At 47.3% G+C, this 23,593-nt stretch overlaps 2 protein-coding genes across 3 annotated transcripts in view; one reads left to right on the top strand and one right to left on the bottom strand.

Annotated features, from left to right (window-relative positions):
* The first annotated feature begins 1,588 nt into the window (after positions 1 to 1,588).
* On the top strand, positions 1,589 to 7,698 carry PCSK9 (proprotein convertase subtilisin/kexin type 9). The gene is made up of 12 exons (XM_069788654.1): positions 1,589 to 1,878; positions 2,559 to 2,747; positions 2,907 to 3,030; positions 3,233 to 3,366; positions 3,970 to 4,111; positions 4,220 to 4,416; positions 4,575 to 4,758; positions 5,014 to 5,184; positions 5,455 to 5,603; positions 5,720 to 5,885; positions 6,132 to 6,313; positions 6,610 to 7,698. The coding sequence occupies exons 1-12, from the start codon at positions 1,714 to 1,716 to the stop codon at positions 6,775 to 6,777; spliced, it is 1,971 nt and encodes a 656-aa protein (XP_069644755.1). The 5' UTR covers positions 1,589 to 1,713; the 3' UTR covers positions 6,778 to 7,698.
* Positions 7,699 to 9,541: 1,843 nt separating this feature from the next.
* The window catches only part of USP24 (ubiquitin specific peptidase 24), a 65,841-nt gene continuing 51,789 nt past the window's right edge, over positions 9,542 to 23,593 (bottom strand). For both annotated transcript variants that reach the window (XM_069788655.1, XM_069788656.1), the window contains 15 exons: positions 23,214 to 23,317; positions 22,673 to 22,786; positions 21,806 to 21,902; positions 20,205 to 20,321; positions 19,417 to 19,509; positions 18,970 to 19,072; positions 17,945 to 18,066; positions 17,314 to 17,427; positions 16,978 to 17,043; positions 16,637 to 16,703; positions 14,468 to 14,546; positions 13,789 to 13,864; positions 12,592 to 12,678; positions 12,161 to 12,271; positions 9,542 to 11,991 (listed from right to left, as the gene is read on the bottom strand). In XM_069788655.1, coding sequence (XP_069644756.1) covers positions 11,929 to 11,991; positions 12,161 to 12,271; positions 12,592 to 12,678; positions 13,789 to 13,864; positions 14,468 to 14,546; positions 16,637 to 16,703; positions 16,978 to 17,043; positions 17,314 to 17,427; positions 17,945 to 18,066; positions 18,970 to 19,072; positions 19,417 to 19,509; positions 20,205 to 20,321; positions 21,806 to 21,902; positions 22,673 to 22,786; positions 23,214 to 23,317 — 1,413 coding nt within the window. In that variant the 3' untranslated portion in view covers positions 9,542 to 11,928. The remainder of the gene's footprint in view (positions 11,992 to 12,160; positions 12,272 to 12,591; positions 12,679 to 13,788; positions 13,865 to 14,467; positions 14,547 to 16,636; positions 16,704 to 16,977; positions 17,044 to 17,313; positions 17,428 to 17,944; positions 18,067 to 18,969; positions 19,073 to 19,416; positions 19,510 to 20,204; positions 20,322 to 21,805; positions 21,903 to 22,672; positions 22,787 to 23,213; positions 23,318 to 23,593) is intronic.

The following is a 23,593-nucleotide window of genomic DNA, read 5'->3' as shown; positions in this document are numbered from 1 at the left end:
ACTTTAAAGTTCGTTTGCGGTTCTGTGGTTTCGGAATAAATTGTACTCGTATCCAGCTGCCCCCAAAATGTGTGGTGGGGAGGGGCTCTGCTTTTTTTTGCCCCGAGGCCTGTCGCTGGGTCGGGAGGCGGGGTGGGGGGTACCTCGGTCCAGCAGCACCCCGGAGCTCTGCCGCTCTGCTGGCGCTGGAAGGCAGCAGGGGATTTGGGGGCCTTTCCCCCCTTGTTGGGGTCTTCTCTGTTGTCTTCTCTGCTCTCTCCTTCCTCCCCCCTAAAAAGGAGACCCCCCCTTCACACAGACACAGCCGGAGGGGACCGCTGCTCTCAGCAGCAGCAGGAATTGCTGCTAGAAGCTCCCTTGTGTGCCAGGACGGGAAACAGATCTCTTCCCTACGAGCTGCACGTTTTTGGCTATTCCTGAATATTTTTTTTCATGAAAAACAGAATCTTTCTGCGGATACCCACTCCTCCCAGCGAGCTCCGGGGCTGGCTGTCTTGTCTCTCCCACACTCCCTGCACAGGCTTTGGGGTTGGGTATTCACTCCAAGATTTCCCTGTGTTGCTTGGCACATGTTGGGGGGCTGGAGGCTTCGCCACCCCCTCCTCTGTGGGCTCTCTCCATCCTTCCCTAGGTAGACAGCTCATCCTCCATGTGAAAAGGACTCTGCAGGGTAGAGGGAGCCTATCCTCCCTCGAGAACGGGGTCCCCCGGTGCCCCGGCTGTCCCAAAGGTGTCCCGAAGCATCAGCTCCGTGTTGCAGGAGGGTTTAGCAGCGCCTGATTAAGCTGAGCTGAAAATTAGGAGGGTGACTTGTCCCCATGAGGAGCCTGGCGGAGGCTGGACCCTGGTGATGTCAGCTTGCCGTGGGGGCCGGCGTGTGTCCCCCCCTGGTTACCCAAAGCAGAGCGCAGCCACCCACTCGAGGTCTCGTTAAAAGTAAAAATACAGAAATCCATATAAAACATACACATGGTTATAAACCGTACATCCATATAAACCATAGGAGCTCCCAGGAGCTTATAAATAGCCTGTAAAAACCAAATCCCTATTTCCCTCAGAAGCAGGGAGGAGGGAAGGGGTTTGCCGCAGGTCCCTGGGGATGTGGGAGCAGCGTGGGAGCCCGGCGGAAGGAAAGCAGCGGGGGGACCCGCGGGAAAGCACCCACCGCATCCCCGAAAAAATAACATTCGCGACGTGTGACGGCTCTGTAAAAAATGCCTCAACAGGATTAGAGGCTTTCATGGCAATTTATCTCTGAAGTAAGCCAGGAAGAGACACGTAAAAGCTTTCTAGCCCATTCCGCAAATAGTCCTTGAGCGTCTGCCTTTTGCTCGCCAGACCTCCCAGCCACGCGCGGGGACTCGCGGGGGAATTTCGAGCTCACCCACCCTCCCCCCGCGACATGAGGCTGCCGACCCACATCCCCTCGCCCTTTCCCGGTCCCGTTAATGGTTAACCCACCCGGGTGGGCCGATGGGGCCGGCGGCGGTGGCGTGATCCCCGCCCCGCCGCACCGGGCAAAGCCGCAGCTGCGGGTCCGCTTTGGCTCCTCCGGCTCCTCCAGCTCCTCCGCTCGTCCTCAGCGGCTTCTCCGGGCTCCGGGCTGCGCCGTGCTGGTGGAAGGAGGAGGAGGAGGAGGAGAGGAGGGGGAGGTTCGGAGGCCCTGAGCATCTCCGTGCTCCCTGTCGGGGTCGTTCGGGGGTCCAGGCGGGCATGGCCCCGCGGGCGCTGGTGCTGGTGCTGGCGCTGGTGCTGGCACGGGCAGCGGCGGAGCTGGCAGAGGAGCTGATGCTGGCCCTGGGGGAGGCCGAGGAGGAGGAGGCAGCCGCCCTCGGGGCCGTCCCCTCGGGGCACGCTGCCTTCCAGCGTGCTGCTAAGGTGAGGAGAGTGGGGGGGTGGGGGCGACCGACTGCGCCTGTGTCTGTCCGTGTGTGTCCCCAAACCCCAACCCCAACCCCAGCCCAACCCAAACCCAAACCAAAACCCCAACCCCAACCCCAACCCCAACCCCAATGCCAACCCCAACCCAAACCCCAACTCCAACCCCAACCCAAACCCCAACCCCAACCCAAACCCAAACCCCAACCCAAACTCAAACCCCAACCCCAACCCCAACCCCAACCCAAACCCAAACCCCAACTCCAACCCAAACTCAAACCCCAACCCTAACCCCAACCCAAACCCCAACCCCAATGCCAACCCCAAACCCCAACCCAAACTCAAACCCCAACCCCAACCCCAACCCCAACCCCAACCCAAACCCAAACCCAAACCCCAACTCCAACCCAAACTCAAACCCCAACCCTAACCCCAACCCAAACCCCAACCCCAATGCCAACCCCAACCCAAACCCAAACCCCAACCCAAACTCAAACCCCAACCCCAATGCCAACCCCAACCCAAACCCCAACCCAAACCCAAACCCCAACCCAAACTCAAACCCCAACCCCAACCCAAACCCCAACCCCAACCCCAATGCCAACCCCAACCCCAACCCCAACCCCAACCCCAACCCCAACCCCAACCCAAACCCAAGGCCGGGTCTCGTGTCCCCGCAGGCGTCGTGGCGGCTGCCCGGGCGCTACGTGGTGGTGCTGCGGGCAGGTCGTGACCAAGCCGAGGTGCGAGGCACGGCGCGGCGGCTGCAGGCCCGGGCTGCTCGGCGGGGATACCTGACCGAACTGCTGCACGTCTTCCACCTCCTGCCCGCCTTCCTGGTGAAGATGAGCAGCGACGTCCTGGACACGGTACGTGGGGCGGAGGATGGGTCCCGTGGGTGCGAGTCGCGGTGGCGGGGCAGCAGCTGGGGTGGGCACTGGGCGGGGGGAGCGGGTGGCACCCCCAGCCTCGGCGGGGAACGGGAGCTTTGCCACCACCACGCCGGGCGCTGCACCTCGTCCCCGCAGGCGCTGAAGCTGCCGCACGTGGAGTACGTCGAGGAGGACTCTTACGTCTTTGCCCAGAGCATCCCCTGGAACTTGGGCAGGATTGTGCCGCCACAGCCCAGCTCGGGCGCCTACAGCCCTCCCAGTAAGCTCTGGGCAGTGGGGGGAGGACCATGGGTGTTCGGGGAAGGGTCAGTGACCCCATCCCTTCTCCTGGTCTTGAGGGGATGGGGATATCCCCCTGCCCCATGGTGCTGCGGGTCTGGAGCTGCTTTTGGGGAGCATCCCAGGTGGCCCAGGCTGACCGCAGCGCTGGTTGCCTTTCTCCCCGGCTGCGTCCCTGGTAGATAAAGGTGACCTGGTGGAGATTTACCTGCTGGACACCAGCGTGCAGAGCACCCATCGGGAGATCGAGGGCAGGGTGCTCGTGACCGACTTCGAGAGCATCCCCGAGGAGGATGGCACCCGCTTCCACAGGCAGGTGAGCCCTGAGGTGCTGCACGTCGCAGCCTGGCAAGAGCATCCCCCTGCACCCACCGCACCCTGGCCAGGCTCGTGGGGCTTCCCAGGACAAGAGGGACGCTTGGCTCGCGGCAAAATGCCGGGCAGGACATGCAGCAGCAGGAGCTGCGGTCCTGGGGGATGTTGCGACCCTCAACGTGTTCTATTTGGAGCTGTGGCTGAGCGGGGCAGGGCTCCTTTCTGGGGAAAGCTGTCTGTGGGGGGCATAGGTGGGTGTCAAGGTATCGTTGCAAGGAGTCGAGGGTCACCCCGCGCCCAGGTCCGGGACAGCTGCCTGCGCCCTGTGGTGGGTGCTAGTGCTGCCTTGCATGGCTTTTATCACCGCTTGCTAGCGCAGCCCTGGGGAAGGCTGCCTGCATCCCCTGTCCTTTCTTGCCAGCTTTTCTCCTTCTGCACAGGATGATTTTTTTATCTTCCTCCCATCCCCAAAAATATTTTTAAAGATTTATTCTGCAGTGGGATTTAGCTGCTGCAAAGCACAAGGGGTGGGGAGGATGCTGTGGGCTCGTAAACTTATTTTGATGCGATGGGCCGGGGTGTAAAACCGTGGTGCCTGCGCCAGGCCAGCAAGTGTGACAGCCATGGGACCCACACGGCCGGGGTGCTGAGCGGACGCGACGCTGGCGTGGCCACGGGCGCCAACATCCGCAGCCTCCGCGTGCTGAACTGCCAGGGGAAGGGCACCGTCAGCGGGACCCTCATCGGTGAGTCACCCCACGGCCCGCAGAGGAGCACGTTCCCTCCCGGAGCCCCCCGCCCCGCCTCGTCCTCCTCCTGCCATAGTTTCTTGTCCCTCATCTCGTCCCTCCCAGGTCTGGAGTTTATCAAGGCGACGCTGGAGGCTCAGCCCCGCGCGCCGCCGGTGGTCCTGCTGCCCTTCGCCGGCGCCTACAGCCGCGTGCTCAACGCCGGCTGTCGGCGGATGGCGCGGATGGGGGCGGTGATGGTCGCGGCTGCCGGTAACTACAAGGACGATGCCTGCCTGTACTCGCCAGCATCCGAGCCGGAGGTACGGGCTGGGGGGGGGTGGTTTCCCTGAGGCATGGGGACATGCGGGGACATTCTGCCACCTCCCCAGGCTCATCCGCTCCAGCGCCAAGTCAGCCGAGTGGGCTGGGGCTGCGCATCCCATCCCGCCCACGTCCCCCTCCGTCACCGCCCTGGCAGGTCATCACGGTCGGCGCCACCAACAGCGAGGACCAGCCCGCCTCCATCGGCACCCTGGGCACCAACTTTGGCCGCTGCGTGGATCTGTTCGCCCCGGGGGACGACATCATCGGCGCCTCCAGCGACTGCAGCACGTGCTTCACGGCGCAGAGCGGGACGTCGCAGGCGGCCGCCCACGTGGCAGGCGAGCTGGGGTCCGGGGCGGCAGGCAGGGCTGGCCCTCCGCTTGCTGGTGCTGGGGACGTTTTCGCGTGCCACGGTGCCACGGTTTTGGCATGTTTGGCTCATTTGGGTGCTGCAGCCTGCACGGAGCTCCCGCATCCCGTGCGTGCGCGTGATGGGCTGCAGCGATTCCCCTCGCGTCTCTCCGGACTCACATTGCTGACGGGAGTCACGCGCGGCCCCCGGTTCTCACCGCGGTCCCCCGGTCTCTCGGCAGGCATCGCCGCCATGCTGCTCAGCGCCGAGCCCCAGCTGAGCCTCGCCGAGCTCCGGCAGCACCTCCTGCGCTTCGCCACCAAGAATGTCATGGACATGGTCTGGTTCCCCGAGGAGCAGCGGCTGCAGACGCCCAACAGCGTGGCCGGGCTGCCCGCCCGGCTGGGCGCAGGTAAAGACCTCGGCTGCCTGCTGGGTGCCCAGCAGAGCTCTGCCCTTACTGGGAAAAGAAGTTCCCTGGGTGGAAAGCACAGCGCGTCGGCAAGGCACGTTCCTCCCCGAGCTGCGCCGGGGACGGCTGAGCCCAAGCATGGCTGTTTGCACGCAGAGGGTAGCGGGGGGGAGACCCGCCAGCCCTCGTCGGCGGCCCTCTCCGTGCCGTGGGCTCTGGGTGCTGCCGTGGGTGCCCACCCCACCACCGACGCCATCCGCCCCGTTGCAGATGAGCGGCTGTACTGCCGCTCGGTGTGGTCGGCACGCTCGGGACTCACCCGGCACGCCACGGCCGTGGCTCGCTGCGCCGGTGCCGAGGAGATGCTCAGCTGCTCCAGCTTCTCCCGCAGCGGCAGGCGGCTGGGGGAGCACATGGAGGTGAGCGGAGCGCGCGGAGATGGAGGTCCTCCCGCCCCCGGGGTGCCCGCCGGCCTCGCAGGGGCGTCCCCAGGCCCTCGAGCACCCCCGGTGACACCGTGCCGCCCCGGCCGCAGGACAAGGACGGGCAGAAGCAGTGCGTTGCCCACAACGCTTTCCGCGGCCGGGGCGTCTACGCCATCGCCAGGTGCTGCACGTGGCCCAGGGCCGAGTGCCGGATCAACGCCGGCTCCCCGACGGCCGAGGGGGCCGGCTGCTCCCCGCAGGACCACGTGCTGACCGGTAACGCCCGAGGCGGCGGGTTACAGACCCTCGAGCCAACGCGCTGATGGGCCGAGGGGGTTTCTTCCAGAAAAAACTCCGAGACCCAGGGGGTAAAAGGGTGGGCGCGCGCGCCGGGGAAGGGGGAGACGTGCTGCGTGCGTGGAGGCAGGGAAGGCCGAGCGGCGGCGTCCCTCAGCGCCCGCGTGTGCCCCGGGATGCTGCTGCAGCCACCCCGTGCGGACAGCCCCTCTCCCCCCTCGGCAGGCTGCAGTTTCCACTCCCCCGCTGCGGCGCTGGGGGACGGCGGCAGACCCGTGGCGGGGCCGGGGAGCTGGCCCGGCCGCTGCGCCGGCGGGACGGAGGTGGTGGCGCACGCCTCGTGCTGCCCCGCCGCCGGCCTCGAGTGCCGGGTGAAGGAGCACGCGTCCCCGGGCTCTGCGGAGAAGGTAGGGCCGGCGCGCGCGCTCCGCCGCCGTGGGGTTGTCCTCACCTCTGCTTGTCCCTCTGCTACCCTGATGGGGGGGTCGGGTTGGCTTCGGCATCTCATCGTCCCAACCCCAGCCTTCGCTGGCGTCCCCAGTTGCCCACCTGTAACGGGACGCCCCCTCCCCGCCCCGAGCTGGGGTCCGGCGGCTCAGCGTGACATCGGTCACATCGTCCCAAGCCCTGGGGACCGGCGGGGATGGGCAGCCCCCTGCCCCTTTGCTGCCCCGCGGAGGGTGACCTCTTCTCCCCCCGTTAGGTGACGGTGTCCTGCGACGACGGCTGGACGCTGACGGGCTGTAACGCCCGTTCCCAGGGCCCCGGCACCATGGGAGCCTACGCCGTGGACGATACCTGCGTGGCGGCCGGTGTCCCGGGCAGCGGCGTGGCCGCGGCCATCGCCATTTGCTGCCGGAGCCAGCAGTAGGGACGCGCCGAGCCGGAGACGCGGCCGCCCCGGCCCGGCGTGCCCGGCCCGGCAGGGATGGGTGCCTCGCCGGACCGCCGCGTCTCCGGCTCGGTACCTTCGCGGGGCTGAGCTCCCAGCACGGTCCACGCTCCGACACGCGGCTGGCCGACGATCGCCGCGCTTGGGCTGCCGCGATGGTGCGGTACAAGCTCATCACGCTCTCGTATCGCAGCGGGGCCGAGGCCCGGGGGGCTCTGCGAGAATTCTTCGGAGCAGCCGGAGCACTGCCCCATCACTGGAGTTATCCCAGCATCCTGTCCCTGCCACGCGCCGGGTCTTTCTATAAATACGCCGACTGTAATGAGCCGTCTCGAGGCCGTTTGTTCGTGTTGTCACCCAGCATATGACAAAACCACCAGCTTTAAAAAAAACCAAACCATTGTGGTGAGGATTGCTCCTTTCTTTTCCTGGTTAGTTGCTCATTAGATGTCAGCTAATGCCGCTTAGCACCTGGAAAATCATAGTTTAGCCATTTTTGGGCAGTTTTATAATTGTTTACTCATGTACCTAGGAGACTTCTTTACTTTTTAGTCAAGTGTAAGGCTGTACTTTAAACAGTCTGCTTGTTTAATTAGATTTTAATCTGCATTGCTACAGTCAGCTACTGCTTTGTTAGTGTTTTTTCTGTTGTTAAGTCAAAGTTAATGATCTGCTGGTGTTATGCATTGCTTTAAGTTTCCCTTTCAGGTCTTCCCAAGACACATAGAACTGGCTGTAATTCCTTTTTAAAAAAAAACAAACAACAAACTGTGAAAGAAGAAAAAGCTTTCATAGTACCTTGGTTTTTACATTTGTACCTTAAATATTTATTTGGAATTTTATAAATAAACATTTTATAAATGTCTTTTTAAAATAAAATTCATAGACCAGTGCTCAGTAGATATGATCCGTTGTCTGGCTTCGTGTACCTCCCCCCGGGGAACCAGCCTGGAAGGGGGAGCTGGCACCCGTCCAGCAGGGATGTTGCTCCCCCAAACGAGCTCTGCTTCGTTAGTGAGCCAGCCACAGGCCACCAGGTCCAGGAGGTCCCCCTGGACAACCGCTGGCACCCTCTCCTTGCCCACAGCCGGCCTGAGCTCCGGCACTGGCACAGACACCAGGCACCCAGTCTTGTTGTCCCATGCACATGCAACAACAGAGGTTTGTTTTTAAAACAGTGGTGTAGGACAAGAGCTTCCAGTTACGGAAACAAAGCATCATCCGGCTTTGGGGAACGTGCCCTTGTGCTTTTTGTTGCTGGTGCTAATCACACTGGGTTTCACTCGATAAGCATTGAAGCCCCAGAAAGAAGACAAAGCATAGATCCTTAGAGACGCACAGCAGCAGAGAAAGGCTGAGAAGTACCAGAAGCCACCAAAGCCATATCTCACTTTTTTCTGGGTGATTAGCAGCCTCGCGGTACTACAGTATATAATTTGTGTTGTGTTACCTGAGGACAGATGAAAAAATAAAGCTTGATACCACAGCACAAGGTTAGCCTGTCAAACCTCGGCTATTCTGGGTTGGGTGTTCTTCCCTATCAAAAAGCCCCTTGCAGATCTGTTACTCCAGCTTTAATTGGCAAGAGAAGACAGAGAGCCAGTAGGAAGCACCACTTTGAAAGGTTTAAACTATTTCTAACTTGTTACCCTAAAGATGGCAAAAGCCCAGCCTTAATCTAAACATATAGTTACCTAACATGTATATAAATTACAGCCCGTAATTTTATCAGCTATAATCTGAATTTTGCACAAAGAGTGGGAAAAGAAAAAGGGATGTTAGCCTAAGAGTTTGTGAACAGCTTTCACACAGCTGGTAATTTTTCAGCCATAACCTCTCAAAACATGCATCAGGTATTTCACCTCTGCTGACATCCCTGCAAAAAGGGAAGATCCTGCTGCCTGCTCCCCCGCCGGCTCCCAGCAGAAGGTGTGAGCACGTTCCGTGCACAATAAGCCAGATACAGCTTTCACAGCTTAGTTCAAGCAAGTGTAAGCCTGGTGGAAGGAAACTAAAGATTAGCCCTTGCTTAGTATCTTGTATGTGGGTAGGCAGAAAAGCCCCTCTCATTCAGGAGAAAGCGTTGATCCCAGGTACACTGCAGACAGTCGCGCCAGCACACTATTTGCAATGCTCAGTCCCCGCTCCCAGGACTGGCACTGCCAGTGGAGGGCACAGGCTGGGTCATGCTTGAAATGTAAAAGTCTTTGTCCTTAGAGCAGAGGACAAAGGCACCTGTCAGGGAGGCAGAACCGGGACAGCAGCCCTGGTTGCAGCTCCTAGTTCTGCTTACGAAGGCAGCAGACAGGTGAGCAGGGGAATACCAGCACCGTGGCACTGCTACGCGTCCAGCTTTCTGCACCTCGCACCAACAGAAAAGGCAGTATTAACTCAAGTCCAGATCGCCTGCAAATCTTGCTATCCTGACATATAAAAGCCAGTCTAATCCATGACTGCAAGCGTAGCCAGGGTAAATCATTCTGCTAAGAAGGTCAGGAGAAGAAACTGCACACAGATACAAATCTGACAGTGCGTGAGAACATGCCATGGCATAAGGATATGCGGCAGCGTAGCTCCAGGGGCCATTCAGCTGCTTTGATTTACTCTGGACAGGAGCCAAAATGGCAATCAGGGCAACCTCTCAGAGCTTATCATCTGCAGGACTGGCCTAAGAAGTTTCAAGATAAGAGGATCAACAAGACAACAGCGTAGCAGTGTATGTGCAGTCTAAAGATTACACTAGTTTTCTGTGAAAGGAATAACTTTATTCCATTGACCAGGAATCCCAAGACTGTTCATCAAGACTGCCTATTTTTCCAGTGCCAAATGTCTACGTATTAATCGGACAATATCTTCCCGAATGCTCACAGGCAGGCTGCGGCTGCTCTTCACTGAACATTTTGTAAGCTGTATAAAAACATTTTCATCCAAAAAGATTGGCAGTAAAAATTACAACATAGAAATGCATCACAATTTACACAAAAACTAGTTTTGTTGAACTCTATTTTCCAAAAAATAATCTTCAGCAGGTTCAAATGACAGCAGCTGGAAACAAAAAAATAATTGACCAAGTATCATCTTATTGCAAATTATAACCACTGACTTTGTACAAGCGTGAGCAGAACCATGAAAAAGTTTGTATTGGTTTCAAGTATACAGTGGTGATGAGCCATCCTGATGCAATTCTCTTATCAATGCTTCTCTGGGCCTGCAGTAATCGAGGACGTCGTTTCCATAGGAAATAACAGGAACCTGAAGCGACAAGTGGTGCCAACCCATAGGAACATTACCAGCTTCTTCCATCACCATCACCGCTGTGTACTGACTTCTTGTGACGATTTATGACCCGTTAACAAAGTATTAGGGATGGGGGAAGGAAGAAGGGGTATCCGTAAGAAATGGTTTATTCAAAATTAATTTAAAACATCACATTTAAAATGTCCCAGCACATTATCAGAAACATTTATAAAATGCTAACTCTGCCATGTGTCTATGAAGACATTGTTTGGAAAAGAAAGTGAAAGATTCACTACAATGCCACCCTTACTTCTTCGCACGCGCAATTTATGACAACGGCTCTCTTAACCCGCAATAAGTTATAAAGCTGTACAGCTGAAAGCAGATCAGATGTTTACTTCCAACAGTGAAATGACTGGTTAATTTCAATATTAGTGCACAACAGTGAAAAGCTGTCCGCTGCTTCTTGTTTCAGCAACAGTATGTAAAAAGAAAAAAAAGGCACTTTTTGGCTGGTTGTGCCTTTAACTTGGCAAATTTATCTATTCTGGAGGTACCCAGGCACTCCTTAAGATGTCCCCCATTTCTGTGCATGTTTGTTATATAATTTCTTTCAAAGTAAGGCAGAATCCATAAATAAAGGCAAAAAGCAGTGCAGAAAATGTGACAGAACGCAAAATGTACAAAAGATGAGGAGTTGGTTGGCACAACAGAAGCTAGTATCCAGAGCCAGAAATCACTGAACTGCACTTGACATGGAAAACAAAACTGTGCTCCAATCTTATGAGCAAATCAAAAGAGCTGTGATATTTTAAACGTTGCCTGGTCAAGTGAAAATACAAACAAAGCCAAATCATTCTTTCCCCGTGTTAAAATTGCTATAAAATCTGCACAACAGTGTCCCAACTCACTCAAGGAATTATTCATCATATACAACCAATACCAACTTTCTCAGTAATTTCAAAGCATAAGCAAGTGATTGCAGATCACATGATTGAGACTACGATTTATTCAATATGTCTCCAAAGGTTAAAAAAAATTTAATGAGTAAAACTGCAACAGAATTCCATCTTAAAGTGCTTTTTTTCTTTTAAACTACTCATTAACTTTTTTTTTTAATCCACCAACATCCTTTAATAATGAACACTCGCATACCTAGAGAACAAAGCTTTTCTTTTATTGCCCTTCCCAATTGTCTGTGGTTTTTCGAAGGGTACCAGAGATGACGACCCATTCCAGAGCTCCTTGACTGAACCATTCTGTAAGGAATCACTCTCCTTACAGAGCCATCTTGCCAATCCTTCTCATAAAGAGCTTTACAAATTAGCAGGGAGACATATTAAATACAGAAGTCCTTATGTAAACCCATTCTTTAACTAATATTTTACAATGAAATGTAAGTCATCACACATCTTTACAGAAATTTGAATATTCCTATTCAATATTATCAGAAAGATTAAAAATTTGCCCTCCATACATAAGGGCAATCTGTTGTTTTTTTTTCCTGTATAAAAACCAAAAGAATTTTTTTGCAGCATCACAGAAAAGCAACAGTTTTACATTCACTCATTTAATGTTCACATAAAAATTCAACCACTAGCGTTTGTGTATTTGATAAAATCTTCTTGACAAACTGTTTTCGGTGTCCAGACTGTCACAAGCTACTGCAGGTGGAGATGCAGTTTTCTAGAGCATTTATTGATCTGACGCCTTTGTGGCTAAAAAAATGCTTTTAGCTTTCAGGGAAACAATCTCCTCCAGCATTGCCTCCAATCCTATAAAGCCACTTCTCTTCCAGACTCTTCTAACGGCATAAGCAATGGGACTCCAGTTTCAGTAGGTACCAGGCATTAAATGTTTGAGTTGATCTGATCTTGTGTTCACAGGTATCCTCTACGGGTCAACATCATCAAGGTCACTTTTAGGCTCACCAATCATCATAGGAGACTCTGAGCCCTTTCAATACACAGAAGGGATGGGGAGAGAAAGATATGGCATGTTACTTTTGTAAGGTGCACAATTATCGTGTCTACGCTCAGTGATGGTTCTGACTCGAGCCCCAGGAACAAGCTGTCTAACAAAGCAACACAACAGAAGATAAACATGCCCTTAATTTTATTGTTACCTGCTGCAGATGTCTCTCTCCGTTCTCGTTGGCTGGACTACTTTCTGACCCGTTACTGCTTCCAGACTGATCTTTCTCGTTCAGCAAGGCTGTGGCATAGGCCAGCGTGTCCTGAATTGGAAACAGTCCAAGAGAGTGTCAGGGGCCATGGCAATACCTTTATTTATTTATTTATTTATTAAAGTTGATTCTGAAACAATATAGCCACTGTCGTGAGATAGCTGAGTCACCACAGGTAATTGTGTGGTATTGACGAATATCATTCAAGGGTTAGTTTTTTTCAGGAACAGCCACAGGGTCTGGGCTTCTAAAGGAAGAATGGTCTTAAGTGCACTGCCATACGCTAAAGTTGCCAAACCCAAAGATGCTAACTGAAAAGCAAAAAAGGAAGTAAAAGAAGTTTAACATCGTCTCCCAAGACTGACACATACCTGTGCTGAAATAGTGCGCTGGAAGGTTTTTGCAGTTGAAGTTTCATTGGATACATTACTCTGTGGAGCCCAATAATGTTCAGACATCTGCATAAAAAGCCAAGAAAGCCATAAAATTGCCATACAAGTTTTACATGTGTAAAGCCTCATCCCCTTGCGGCGGTAGGTGAACTAACAAGCCTGGAACAAGCTTCCTGAATCCTTTGGCAACAAGCTGGAGAATTGGGGCACAGACAAGCATGCACTTTTAATGCAGCCAGAACAGTTAGAGGGGCTATTGCCCCTCAGCTGAAAACTAGCAACCAGTTCCCTTTATTTGGTAACTGTATATGCGTGCAAGTTACTGGATGCCAGCTGAAGAGTGTTGGACTCAGGGTTTACATGAGCCAGTACAAAGTAAAAATGGGTACAGCAGGACTATCAGACCTGTCAGTTCGCTGTGTTTCAAGAGCAGAGTAATAACAAGTTCTGCCAGCTGCATTCCACTAATTCTGCTTCCAGAGTACAGTACAATACTAGTTTACGCATCTGACATCTGCCTGGCAGCAGCTGTCAGTACAGAAAGGCAGCCTGGAGCTGGGATACTATCCTGTTAGTACACATGGTGCTGGGAGATCAAGCGTGGCCCTGCCTGACTGTAGGCAAACCTGGGCCAATTCTGCTGAGCTTTATGTTTCCAAAGTGTCCTTGGGTATTTATTAAAGATGCATTGGCCAACCTACGTTTAGAGGGAAGAACAAAAACTACACACGTGGGAGGAAAAAGCTGTATCTGTCAACACCTATGTTTTGTGCAAAGCTGCAAAGATTCTGTAAGGAATCCACTCATTTATGCATTGTCTCACATCAACACACAGGCAAAGGAAAACTGCTTTTTAAAAAAAGCGAAACCTTCTAACACAAATACAGTGGCACTGAAAAATTCCCACATGGCAAGGAATAATCATTAGGACTATTCACACTTGGTTTTATTCACTGTACACGCATCTATGCCTGAAACACGTGGGGGCCTACTGAAGTTCTTGCATGCAGCAGATTTAGCTGCATCCAAACTGTCCTTGTAAAAAAAAAAAAAAAAAAGTAGTTGCTTCTATTTTGTCTTTAGAGTCATCTCAGAGAGCCATACAGAGGATGCAGATTTCATAACTCTCATCGTAAACTAAGTGACAGTTTCTCTGTAAAGTTACAGCCAAATTACCTTTTTCTGTAGCCACTGCACAGCCCAACTCCAGTGGTGGGAATTCTCCTTGAAATAATCTTTTGCAGTAGGACACCTTGGAAATTGAAATTATATTCATTAGTCGTGAACAAAGCATTCTGGCAAACTTAAAAAAAAAAAAAAAAATCCAAAGACTTCTCTCTCTTTGTGCTGCTGCCCTCTGTATGCACTGTTATCACTGCAAACTATGACCTAAACCATACAGCCCTGTGATTAACTGAATTAGCAGGAGCAATAATGCCTAGTAAAGTTTACACAAAGTAGTCTACTACACAGATTAATATATTTCAGAACTATGCTTTATCAGGACATATGCCAAGTTCTAAACAAAGAGAATTTAGGAATCGTAATATTTCAAAAATCTGGGACAGTTTCCTTACATTTATCTTGGTCTTAATGCTAGGCTCCTGCTCTATAGCATGTAGCTGACCTTTGCCTTTATAAACAGCAATTATTGGTTGTTATATGAGAAATCCATCTCAGGCACTAATCAGTAAAGATTTCACTTCATACTGACATATGTACTATCAAGACCTTTGAGCACCACTTATATCACGGTAACAAAAGATAAAGCTGATCAAAAGTAGAACGAGTAGCAGCCTAGTCAGAGGGGCTTAAGGTAGGGATGAGGTTAAACTCCAAAACTCCTATGACTCACTTCTGCGCCAAAGTAACAAGGAACTTGACACACTGGTAACAACGGCTGCTGTCCACATGGTTGCTGTGGTGCATCAACGCTGTGGGGAGAAACACACAGATTAAAAACCGTGATTCAGATTTCTGTGTACCAGCCAGTCTGAAAACATAACAAAGATGAAGCTAAAATTTTAACTTAGGTGGTAGAAATTATTTCTACAGATGTTATTAGCATGAGTATTTGTGTTAAACACGCTGCTGTACTGCTGGCAGTTTTGAGTACTTCCACAACTATTGGATTAAAAATAGATCAAAGTGAAAATGCAGTAATTCTTTCAAATGTGGTACCTGAATTTTAAACAGTCCTTTCCTAATGCAGTTATTCTTCTCCTATAATCCATTCTATGTTAGATAATCGCTATGGTTACATCTATCCGAAGGAAAACAAAACACCTGTTTGAAACCCCCATAAATGGACCAGATGACCAGCTTCCACCTGGATCAAAATTTGTAAATCTAGAAGAATGTTTAAAGCTTCTTCACACAAACAAGCATAGCAGAATTCAGCAGCCATGCCTCCTCTTCTATGGGAGACTTGGGCAAAACCCCAGGCCATTCCTACCAGGAAATCTTCTATACTGTGAATTCCCACATCTTTTAACAAAATTTGTTAACTGAGGAGAAGCACAAATATTTCCATGGAGCTGCCGCAATCAGGTTTGCCACTCAAAAGTTGCTCTGTCCACAGCAGTCGGTGAAGAACACTGTGGTGAAACCTCTAAAGTTGGCAAATAATTTCTAGGGAACTGCATGTTGCCAGTTTTTCTACTGTCGAAACACAGCAGACGATAAAATTACAGCAAATTATGCACAAACACCCTATGGAGGACCACAGAAAACTATTATTTGCTGATTTCATTTCTTGGAGTAAAACTAGCCAATATGACAGATAGCTCATGGTCCACGTGCAGTGAGACTGGATGCTGTTCGGTGCTGTTGCAAGGAAACTCCAAGATAAAACCGCAACTTTCACTCCCAAAACTCACAGCAGTTCTTGAAGCCTTTGACATAAAAATCCAATTGAATAACTGCACCTCTCCTCCGTAGAGGAAAAAAGGTCATGTATTGCCCAAGTTACAGAATAGAATTGGTCCAAGTGGGACCAATTTACCCAGAAATAAAATAACCACTTGGCTATTCTCTTACACTGCTGCATATTATCTTCTCTTCTATCAGTTATACGTGGAAACTACTAAACAGAAGAGCACTGAAGTATAAGATAGAAATAAAGAACAAAGCTAACTATTCCTTCTCACTAAAACAGAATCCAAAACAATTTAAGGTGAAAGCCACAATCTGAAGCAGCTCCTCATCCAAACAGCTATGAAAGACATGCTCAAGCTGCACTAACTCATCGGAGGTGCTCTTTGAGCAGCATGTGGCTACCCCACATTTCTCTTGCACACAAAGACTCTTCTGATTCATATGAAGTAAGCACTCATCACTTCTGAGACTTTTCTTTTGCTTTTGAATGCTTTAGTAACTTCACTTCGCTGAAGTTTCTGTGAGAGACAACACTTTGTATGAGCAGCAACGAATGGGAGCCACCTGTCAGATTATGAGGCTATCCCTGCAGTTAGTAGTATTAGTATCCTTCCATGCTGAACCAGTTTCTTTTTAGGGCAATCAGGATGCTGACAAAACAAAAATATTGATGATTTCTTGAGATACATAGGAAATAAAAATTAATTTTTAAGGTTACAAGATTCATAGAGCTACTCTTATGTTAATCCAAGGTGCTTTTTTTTTCCTTCGTATTATGTATACACCATGATCTGCTTCTTATTTAAAAAAGTTAGCTCTTGTCGACCTCTTGGTTAAGCTTCCTTAATGTCACTTTTTAAGTACGTAAGTACCACTCTTCTCTGGGTTCACTGACTGCTGTTGTTGGAGATAATTAATTTTTGCCAGTTAAATTCCTTTCCAGTTTGCTGTTACTGTAATATTCTAATGCTTATTTTGGATTTTCTTAGAGCGTTTTTGTGGTGGTGGTGGCTAAATCAAATGTGTCAAGTTGTTTTCCTTGAGAATTAAAACAGTTTAGAAGGATTAGAAACTAGGAGATGATAGGAACCATCATCAACATAAGGGTCAGTAGGAGACAGGAGTGTTCACCCACTGGCTTACTTGCCTATTAATCCATTTTCAGTTTCAAAGGCAAATTTGATGCGTTCTACTTGTAATGGGTCTTCAATAACCTGTTAGAAAAGAAAAAGATCAACCTAAGTTGTGTGTGATACCTGTATCTATTCTATGGAATGGTTTTGATGACCTCAACATGAAAACCAAATAAGACTTGTGAAGTTTCATATATCATCAGATTATCAACACAGCAATATAAAAAAATAATACAAACTCCAAACCGAAGGATTAAAAGATATGTGGGTGTTGAAATTACTGATGCAGTCCTGGCTTTTTTCATTATGCATTGATGCAGAATCTATCCTGTACAAGTCTCTACCCTTCACCTACCAGTATCTCATGGAGTAACTGGAATATATTTTTCAGTTCATGAGGTGGAGCAGTTTCCAGCTGAGTCTGCATGTAAGAAAAACAAAGTTACTTAGACAGTAAAATATATTGATGACACAAAGCATTACAAGACAGCTTTACAGATTTTTGAAAATTTGTTGTTTTAAACAGTAAAAGCCTAAAAAAACCCCAAACCCACCAACACCCCTGCCAAATCCAACAAACTGTGCTGATTGTTCTGCAGATCCCAGTGCCATTATAACCCACAACACAGAGTGTGACCAAAGCCTAAAAGAAACACTTAAAGCAAAAAGCTTATCTTGATTATCTCCCTACCTTGATGAAGTGTAGCACAGTAAAGGAAAAGTGCTCATTACAAAAGCAGCAGTACACCACCATCTCAATGAGAACCAACAGAGATCCAGTTAGCTCTCGTAACGCATACATGACCTAATGGAAAAGTGCAAACAATTTCAGATGCAGCCATGCAATTATTTTAAAGTAAGTTTGTAACAGAATGTTAGTCTTTTTCAGGAAGCATACAGCTTTTTCTCCCAGCACCTGCATGGCCCAGCAAGCTGAACCCCTGCCCTCATAACACTCCATTCAGCTCCTGCTGCCCACCTCCAAGGGTCTGGTCAAGTGTGATCCATTATGTCAGAGCAATTCAGGTTAGCACCTCCAGCTGACATGGTAACTGACTGCATGGGCACTTGCAAAATGTGTTCAGCTGCATTTGCTAACTTCATAAACTCTCAAACCAGAGCCCTACATTCAGGGATATACTAGAACAAGAAGGGGTCAAGAAGAAACCAAAGGTGCTTTCTTGTTTAGGCTCAAAACAATAACCATATACTCCCCAGCTGGCTACTTTTTAATATTCACTGTTTTTCATGTAAGGATACTTCCAAGAAATCACATCAGACCAGCTTTTAGGTTCAAGCAGGGCAGAATTTAGAACAGATACCTCCATTAAGTAGGGTTTTCCCTCAGACAGGAATAACAAGGCTTCCACTTCTTCATGGAGTGTCAAAAGTGGACCTGAAGCAGTGATGCTTAGAGGTGGACGCTGCTTAAAGAGACCAGGAGCTATAACAGCAAATACAAAAACAATCCACTAATAAATTAGTTTGTTCTATACACCTTGAAGACACTGCTGCTCATTTGGCACCATCTAATCTCTAGTGACATTCATCTCAACTAGCTTATAGCTTGTATGGTACCACTCCAAACAACAATCTCTTGCACAGCGAAGTGTCATTTACTTTGGTGACAACATAGGCAAACTAACTGCAAGAAGTCAAAGCAATATGTTCATATTTCCTATCATACTTTGAGCTTTAGTTTCAGTCCCAATCACTGTTGCACATTCATCATATTCAGAACATTTATCATTCTTCTTTTGCTTTATGATTTTTGACTGCCTCTAACTCCAGAAACTTTTAACCCTAGACAGAAATCAAGTTATTCTTTTAGAAAGACAGCTTTAACTTCCTCCTTCAGGAAACTGAGGATGTCAACTTATTCCTTTATTATCTTTATTTGGATATTTCTGCCTCTTGTAAGAAATATCTAGGAGCGTATTTCATTGCTTGTTATTCAGTAGCTCAGTCTAAATGCTCCCTGCTTCAGATTAGCAAAAGGCATAACAAGTCTAAGCAAAATACAGCCTGCTAGGCTGCAAGTCTGTTCCAGCCAACAATGACACAGCTTGATTTGTTCACATGAGGAAAGACCTTTTAGGCATATGCGGGAGGCGGGAAGGCACAATAATGTTAACATCAAGATTCCTCCCCAGCCTGCTGAGTGCCTGTAATACTGTTTGCCACAGGCTCTCGGTACATTTACAGCAAAATAAAAAGTAATAAAATGTATGCTAACCATTACTGCCTTAAATTCAAAGTTACTGTATTTTCCTCACTGATATCAAGTTAATTCCAGTCAAAGTAACTGAAATAGAAAGTCACCAAAAGGCAAAACCACAATGCTTACCAACATTTCTTTGTGAGGAGACGTCAGAGTGCAAAACAAGTAGTGCTACAGTATTGTGAAGATATCCAAACTCACGTGCTTGTGCTGAACTCCACCTGCGATTCTGCATGAGCCAAAGGAGAGATGTAATTAACTTTTGATTGGTTGATTTAGTCAACTTCTGTTAAGTGAAAACAAAGCAATGTCCTTAACAGTCCACCACCATGTTCTAACACTTTGAAGTTGGTGAAAATTTTGTTATTAGCAAATCCATGATGCTCACTTCTGCCAAAACAGCTATTTCCATGCTAACTACTCATAGGTAGACTAAGACTTGCATGAGGTTTATAGAATAATCCAAGGATTTGTCTATTCTGCCACAGTAAAAGTATTTATCCTTAATTTAAGCATCACAAAAAACACAGGGATGGACAAACTACAGCATAACACATGCTACTTAAACTTTACCTGATTACTTTGCCGGTTGGGGCCAAGGAGAAAGTTGATCATGTGCCTCAAAGCAGAGTGTCTGAGAAGAAGACTGCTAGCCCTTATACCCTGCTGTTTAGACAACAACAAAAAGTTACATTCCTGTGCAGGTAAAGAATTAGTGCTCTAGGGAACAAAAGTAAAATGCATAGGCTAAAAACTGCATTTTCCACTCTAAAAAAAAAAGAAAAAAAAATCACACAGATCAATAGGGTACACCTCTAAAATTCTGTCTCATTATATAGAGCACATTTTATAAACCAGATCAGAATCAGCATATGCAAAATAGATGTCATAAAAAAAATAAAAACAAAGAAGAAAAAAAGAAGAAAAAAAGAACAGGCGAATAGAGAGAAAACATACCAGGGTGAACAGTCCAGTCAGTTATTCTGCTTCCTAGATGACAAAAATCCTGAACACTGGATTCTTTTTTTTATTTTTATATTTATTTTTATTTTTAAGAACAGCCAAGAACAACCCCCCAAAACAGAAATGCAAAATGGAAATGACATCTTCAATTGGTATACTTTGCTGGTATATTCCTGTGTGATTTTATCCTAATCCAGTGTTCAAAGCCATTTACTTTAAAAAAAAAAAAAAAAAAAGAAAAAAAGGAAAAAAAAAAGAAAGGAAAAAACCAAGTACTCTAATAATAGTTCTGGAAGAGTTTCACTGTCCTGCTTAAACTTTCTATTAATATGGTTGACTAGCTGCTTTACTATTGTCCTTTAAAATTAAAATGGCATGAAAAAACAATGGTTTCTTACCTTCTGTACAAAGTTATTGAATAGCAAAAAGTACTGAGCACAGTTTTTACAGTTTTCAGGTACATCTTTATCCAGTAGAGCAAGTAGCACCTCCAATAATTGATGTAGACTTTTTAACTGTGAAAAAAATATTAATTTGAATGTAAAGAGTTGTCTACTGCTTAAAAAAAAAAAGTGTTTCACATATCAGTTAAGGTATGGTTAACAAAATCATATGTGTGCTCAGATGTGATGAATATCAATAGCCAACAATAGCATTGCAGCCTTTCCATTTTTAACTCTTCTGAATGAATGCTGCATATATTAAACAGGAAAGTAATGAAAGCATTGGCATGTAGGTAACTTGATCCAAGAGGTGGAACTCAGCAGTTACACAAGTTTGCAATATTTTTAAAGCAATTCAAATTACTCCTCAGACTGATGTTCCAGTCATTACAGTAATGCAAAACAAACTAGATTAGAAGTAAACTGTCACTCAGGGTCTCATGCTAGCATACTATCACTCTTGGCTATACAAAAAGCAATGTCAGTGTTTAGTTTGCATGAAAGCACACTAAGGGGTATACACACTGGTATATAATGTATTACATCTCAGTTAACAAATAGCAACTAACAGCCAAGAGGAAGTAACCAAAAATTATCAAACTACATTGTAAATGTTCATCTCTCTACTACTGTGTTCAGCTTGTAGGACCTCATAGCAATCTTTCCTTAAAGCTCTAAATATGACAAATTTTCTTAACAGAAGCCTATACAACAGTAGTGCCTTCTATCCATGACACTGGATGAAAAACAATAGATAGATCCCAGAAACTGGATAGAAAAAACATTCTATCGCATCAAATATTAAAATTTCATGTAAAAAAAAATTACTTCAGACTAAACAAGACTTGGACATTTAGAACTGTCCAAGCCCCCACTGGCAACCTACAGGAACATGCCAGATCACAGGTAACACTTCCATTTGAGTTCTCTTAATACCTGAACCAAATCATTTGTATCCCAAGGGAAATAGGTAAATCTCAAACATTCTACAAATGACTCCTTTTCACAAATTTCCTGCTGGGTTTTCCTTGAATATTAAGATCAGCGAAACATAACAAAGCTGCACTTCCCAAACTTACTTGCCAAGATTTTCCAATAGAAAATTAAATCTTTAACAATAACCATACTTATGTCTCTCTCTGGAACAAGATAACTCAGTTACTACTGCTACTGGCTTCTGACTGAGTGAGGAAGGAGAATCAGTTAAAAATTAAGCTGATTTCTGGAATCAGAAAGAGATAATAAATCTTAAGAAAACACTCTTTCCAAACTATTAAAAGAATGTGATACCAGTTTATAAGACAAGCTGAAATCATACAGAATTGTTTGTAAGTAATACTTTGAACTTAAATTCTGAGAATTACAGCAGCATGTTACCTCCTAGAGTAGGAACAGACAAGCATTAACCTATTCAAGAAATGAACAGCTACAAGCATGATCAAGACAAGAGCCTTTCACCTTGTCATTTACAAATCACACAGCATTGTCTGCAAACACAACAAGAACCATTAGGTAGAGACAACCAACAGGATCATTGGTGATGAGGTGACACTAACCTTCTCCTGATAAAGCAAGGCACTGTCGAGGGTTTTTTCAAGAATAGTGGCTACAGCAACTCGCACCTCTCTTACACTGCATTCCAGGAGGAAAGTCCTGGAAGATAAAAGGTGAAGCTGCAAAGAGAACTGGAATCAACGTGTACACACAGTTACTATGATTAAGCGTGGTGTTTATTATTTTTAAAAGGGTAACTGTCCAGACACTTCCTGTCTTGTATTTCTGTGGATAAGCTTTTAACTTATTTTTCTGCACTCCTGCTTGTCACTAGTAAGGCCTATAATATTTTATATTATTAATTCAAGTAACAAAAAAGCTAAAACTAAAAGCTATCATAGGATCCTGTCTTTCAATGCAACTTCAAAGATAAAATTTTCTTTACATTGACACACCTGTCTAAGTGTGTCAGATCTCCAATAATTTGTCTTAGGTGTTTTCAAAACACCTATTAGCTGATCTTGAGCTTGGCGGGAAAATTTCTTTCCAGTTTACCTGTGATCTTTGTCAGCTAAGTATTTAACTTACCTTACCCCAAACACTTCCACCACGTTCTCCTTTCCCACCACTTGCAGAAGTGAATAGACATGAAGTTAAGCACATTCCAAGGCACCCCACTGAATTCAACAACTGCATCCTCCTCCATGTACACTGCACTATTTTATTAGATTTTCAGAATTACTCAGAAAGCTGCACAATCAGAGAAAATACTAGAAATAAAAGCTTAAGTGATTATCTAGAGTGTCTGTTTAAAGAATGTGTACAGTCAACTCTTTGGGAATACATCAGTACAGGCCAGATCATGTTATTAGGAAGCTTTATCCATACATGAGACACAAAACACCTAGGACAGAATTCCCAGTACTTACTTTACAAGCTCCCGGCCCTCTGGCCCGACAAAATATTCAACCAGCCACTGACAAGCATCAATGCTTTTGGAGAGCAGTGCATCTATGGTGGCAATCCATTCTTCTGTATCAGCCCTTTAACAAAACAGGAACAACTGTCAGTAATGAAAGAGAAAAAACACCTCCAAAACCTAAGCCATGTTTCTTGTTTGCCAAATAGAAAGAATTTTTACTTTAATTGAACCTTCAGATGGCTTAAGACAAAAACACTTAGAGAAGTATTTGGGAACAGCTTGCTGCCTTTAAAACCATTAAAGCCTTTCCATGCCCAATCCACTACCACTGAAACAACAGACAGCTGGGAGAGGCAGAAAACTGTCAGGTTATACATGACCCTCCTTCCTCTCTCACATTTCTTTAAGATGGGATTCCAATGCAAAGCAGAAATGTACTGCTACTCCTGTGAATGTCTATGATACCCGCAGTATTTCAAGGAGCTATAGGTATGACAAGCATGAAAACCTCAGAATAGGTTGTTAAAGTACCCAGAACAAGGCCTTACCTGAGTTTCTTCTTGGTTCGGAGATAGGTTTGGAAGAGGAATTGGACTGCCAGCTGTAAGCTCACCTTTGCCATGCATGGATAATAAGGATGCTTCACCTTGGTCTGAAAGAAACGTCAAATTTACTTCAGAGCAGAAGTATGCGTACAGCATATATACTGTCTCTTAAACACATCAACATGTTCTAGTCAAGGAATTTACTTCATTTGGAAAAAAAAAATAAACCAAAGCATTTTTCTGTACAAAAGACAGCCTCCAGTGCTGACTATGCTAGTTAACAAATAGGCTAAAACAGGAACAAACTTGCTCTAAGGACCACTAGATCTGTGGATTTGATAAATTTAATAAATGCTGGTTTGTTTATTACTCCCTTTAGAAAA

The sequence above is a fragment of the Haliaeetus albicilla genome, chromosome 8 (assembly GCF_947461875.1).
Source record: "Haliaeetus albicilla chromosome 8, bHalAlb1.1, whole genome shotgun sequence".
Classification (NCBI taxonomy): Eukaryota; Metazoa; Chordata; class Aves; order Accipitriformes; family Accipitridae; genus Haliaeetus; species Haliaeetus albicilla.
This window is presented reverse-complemented; position numbering and strand designations above follow the sequence as displayed.

Excerpts from the sequence above, each read along its gene's own strand:
- PCSK9 (XM_069788654.1), top strand. The coding sequence starts at position 1,714 with ATGGCCCCGCGGGCGCTGGTGCTGGTGCTGGCGCTGGTGCTGGCACGG. Across the intron at positions 5,185-5,454 it reads GCCCGCCCGGCTGGGCGCAG|ATGAGCGGCTGTACTGCCGC; the intron begins GTAAAGACCTCG and ends GCCCCGTTGCAG. Across the intron at positions 5,604-5,719 it reads GGCTGGGGGAGCACATGGAG|GACAAGGACGGGCAGAAGCA; the intron begins GTGAGCGGAGCG and ends CCCCGGCCGCAG.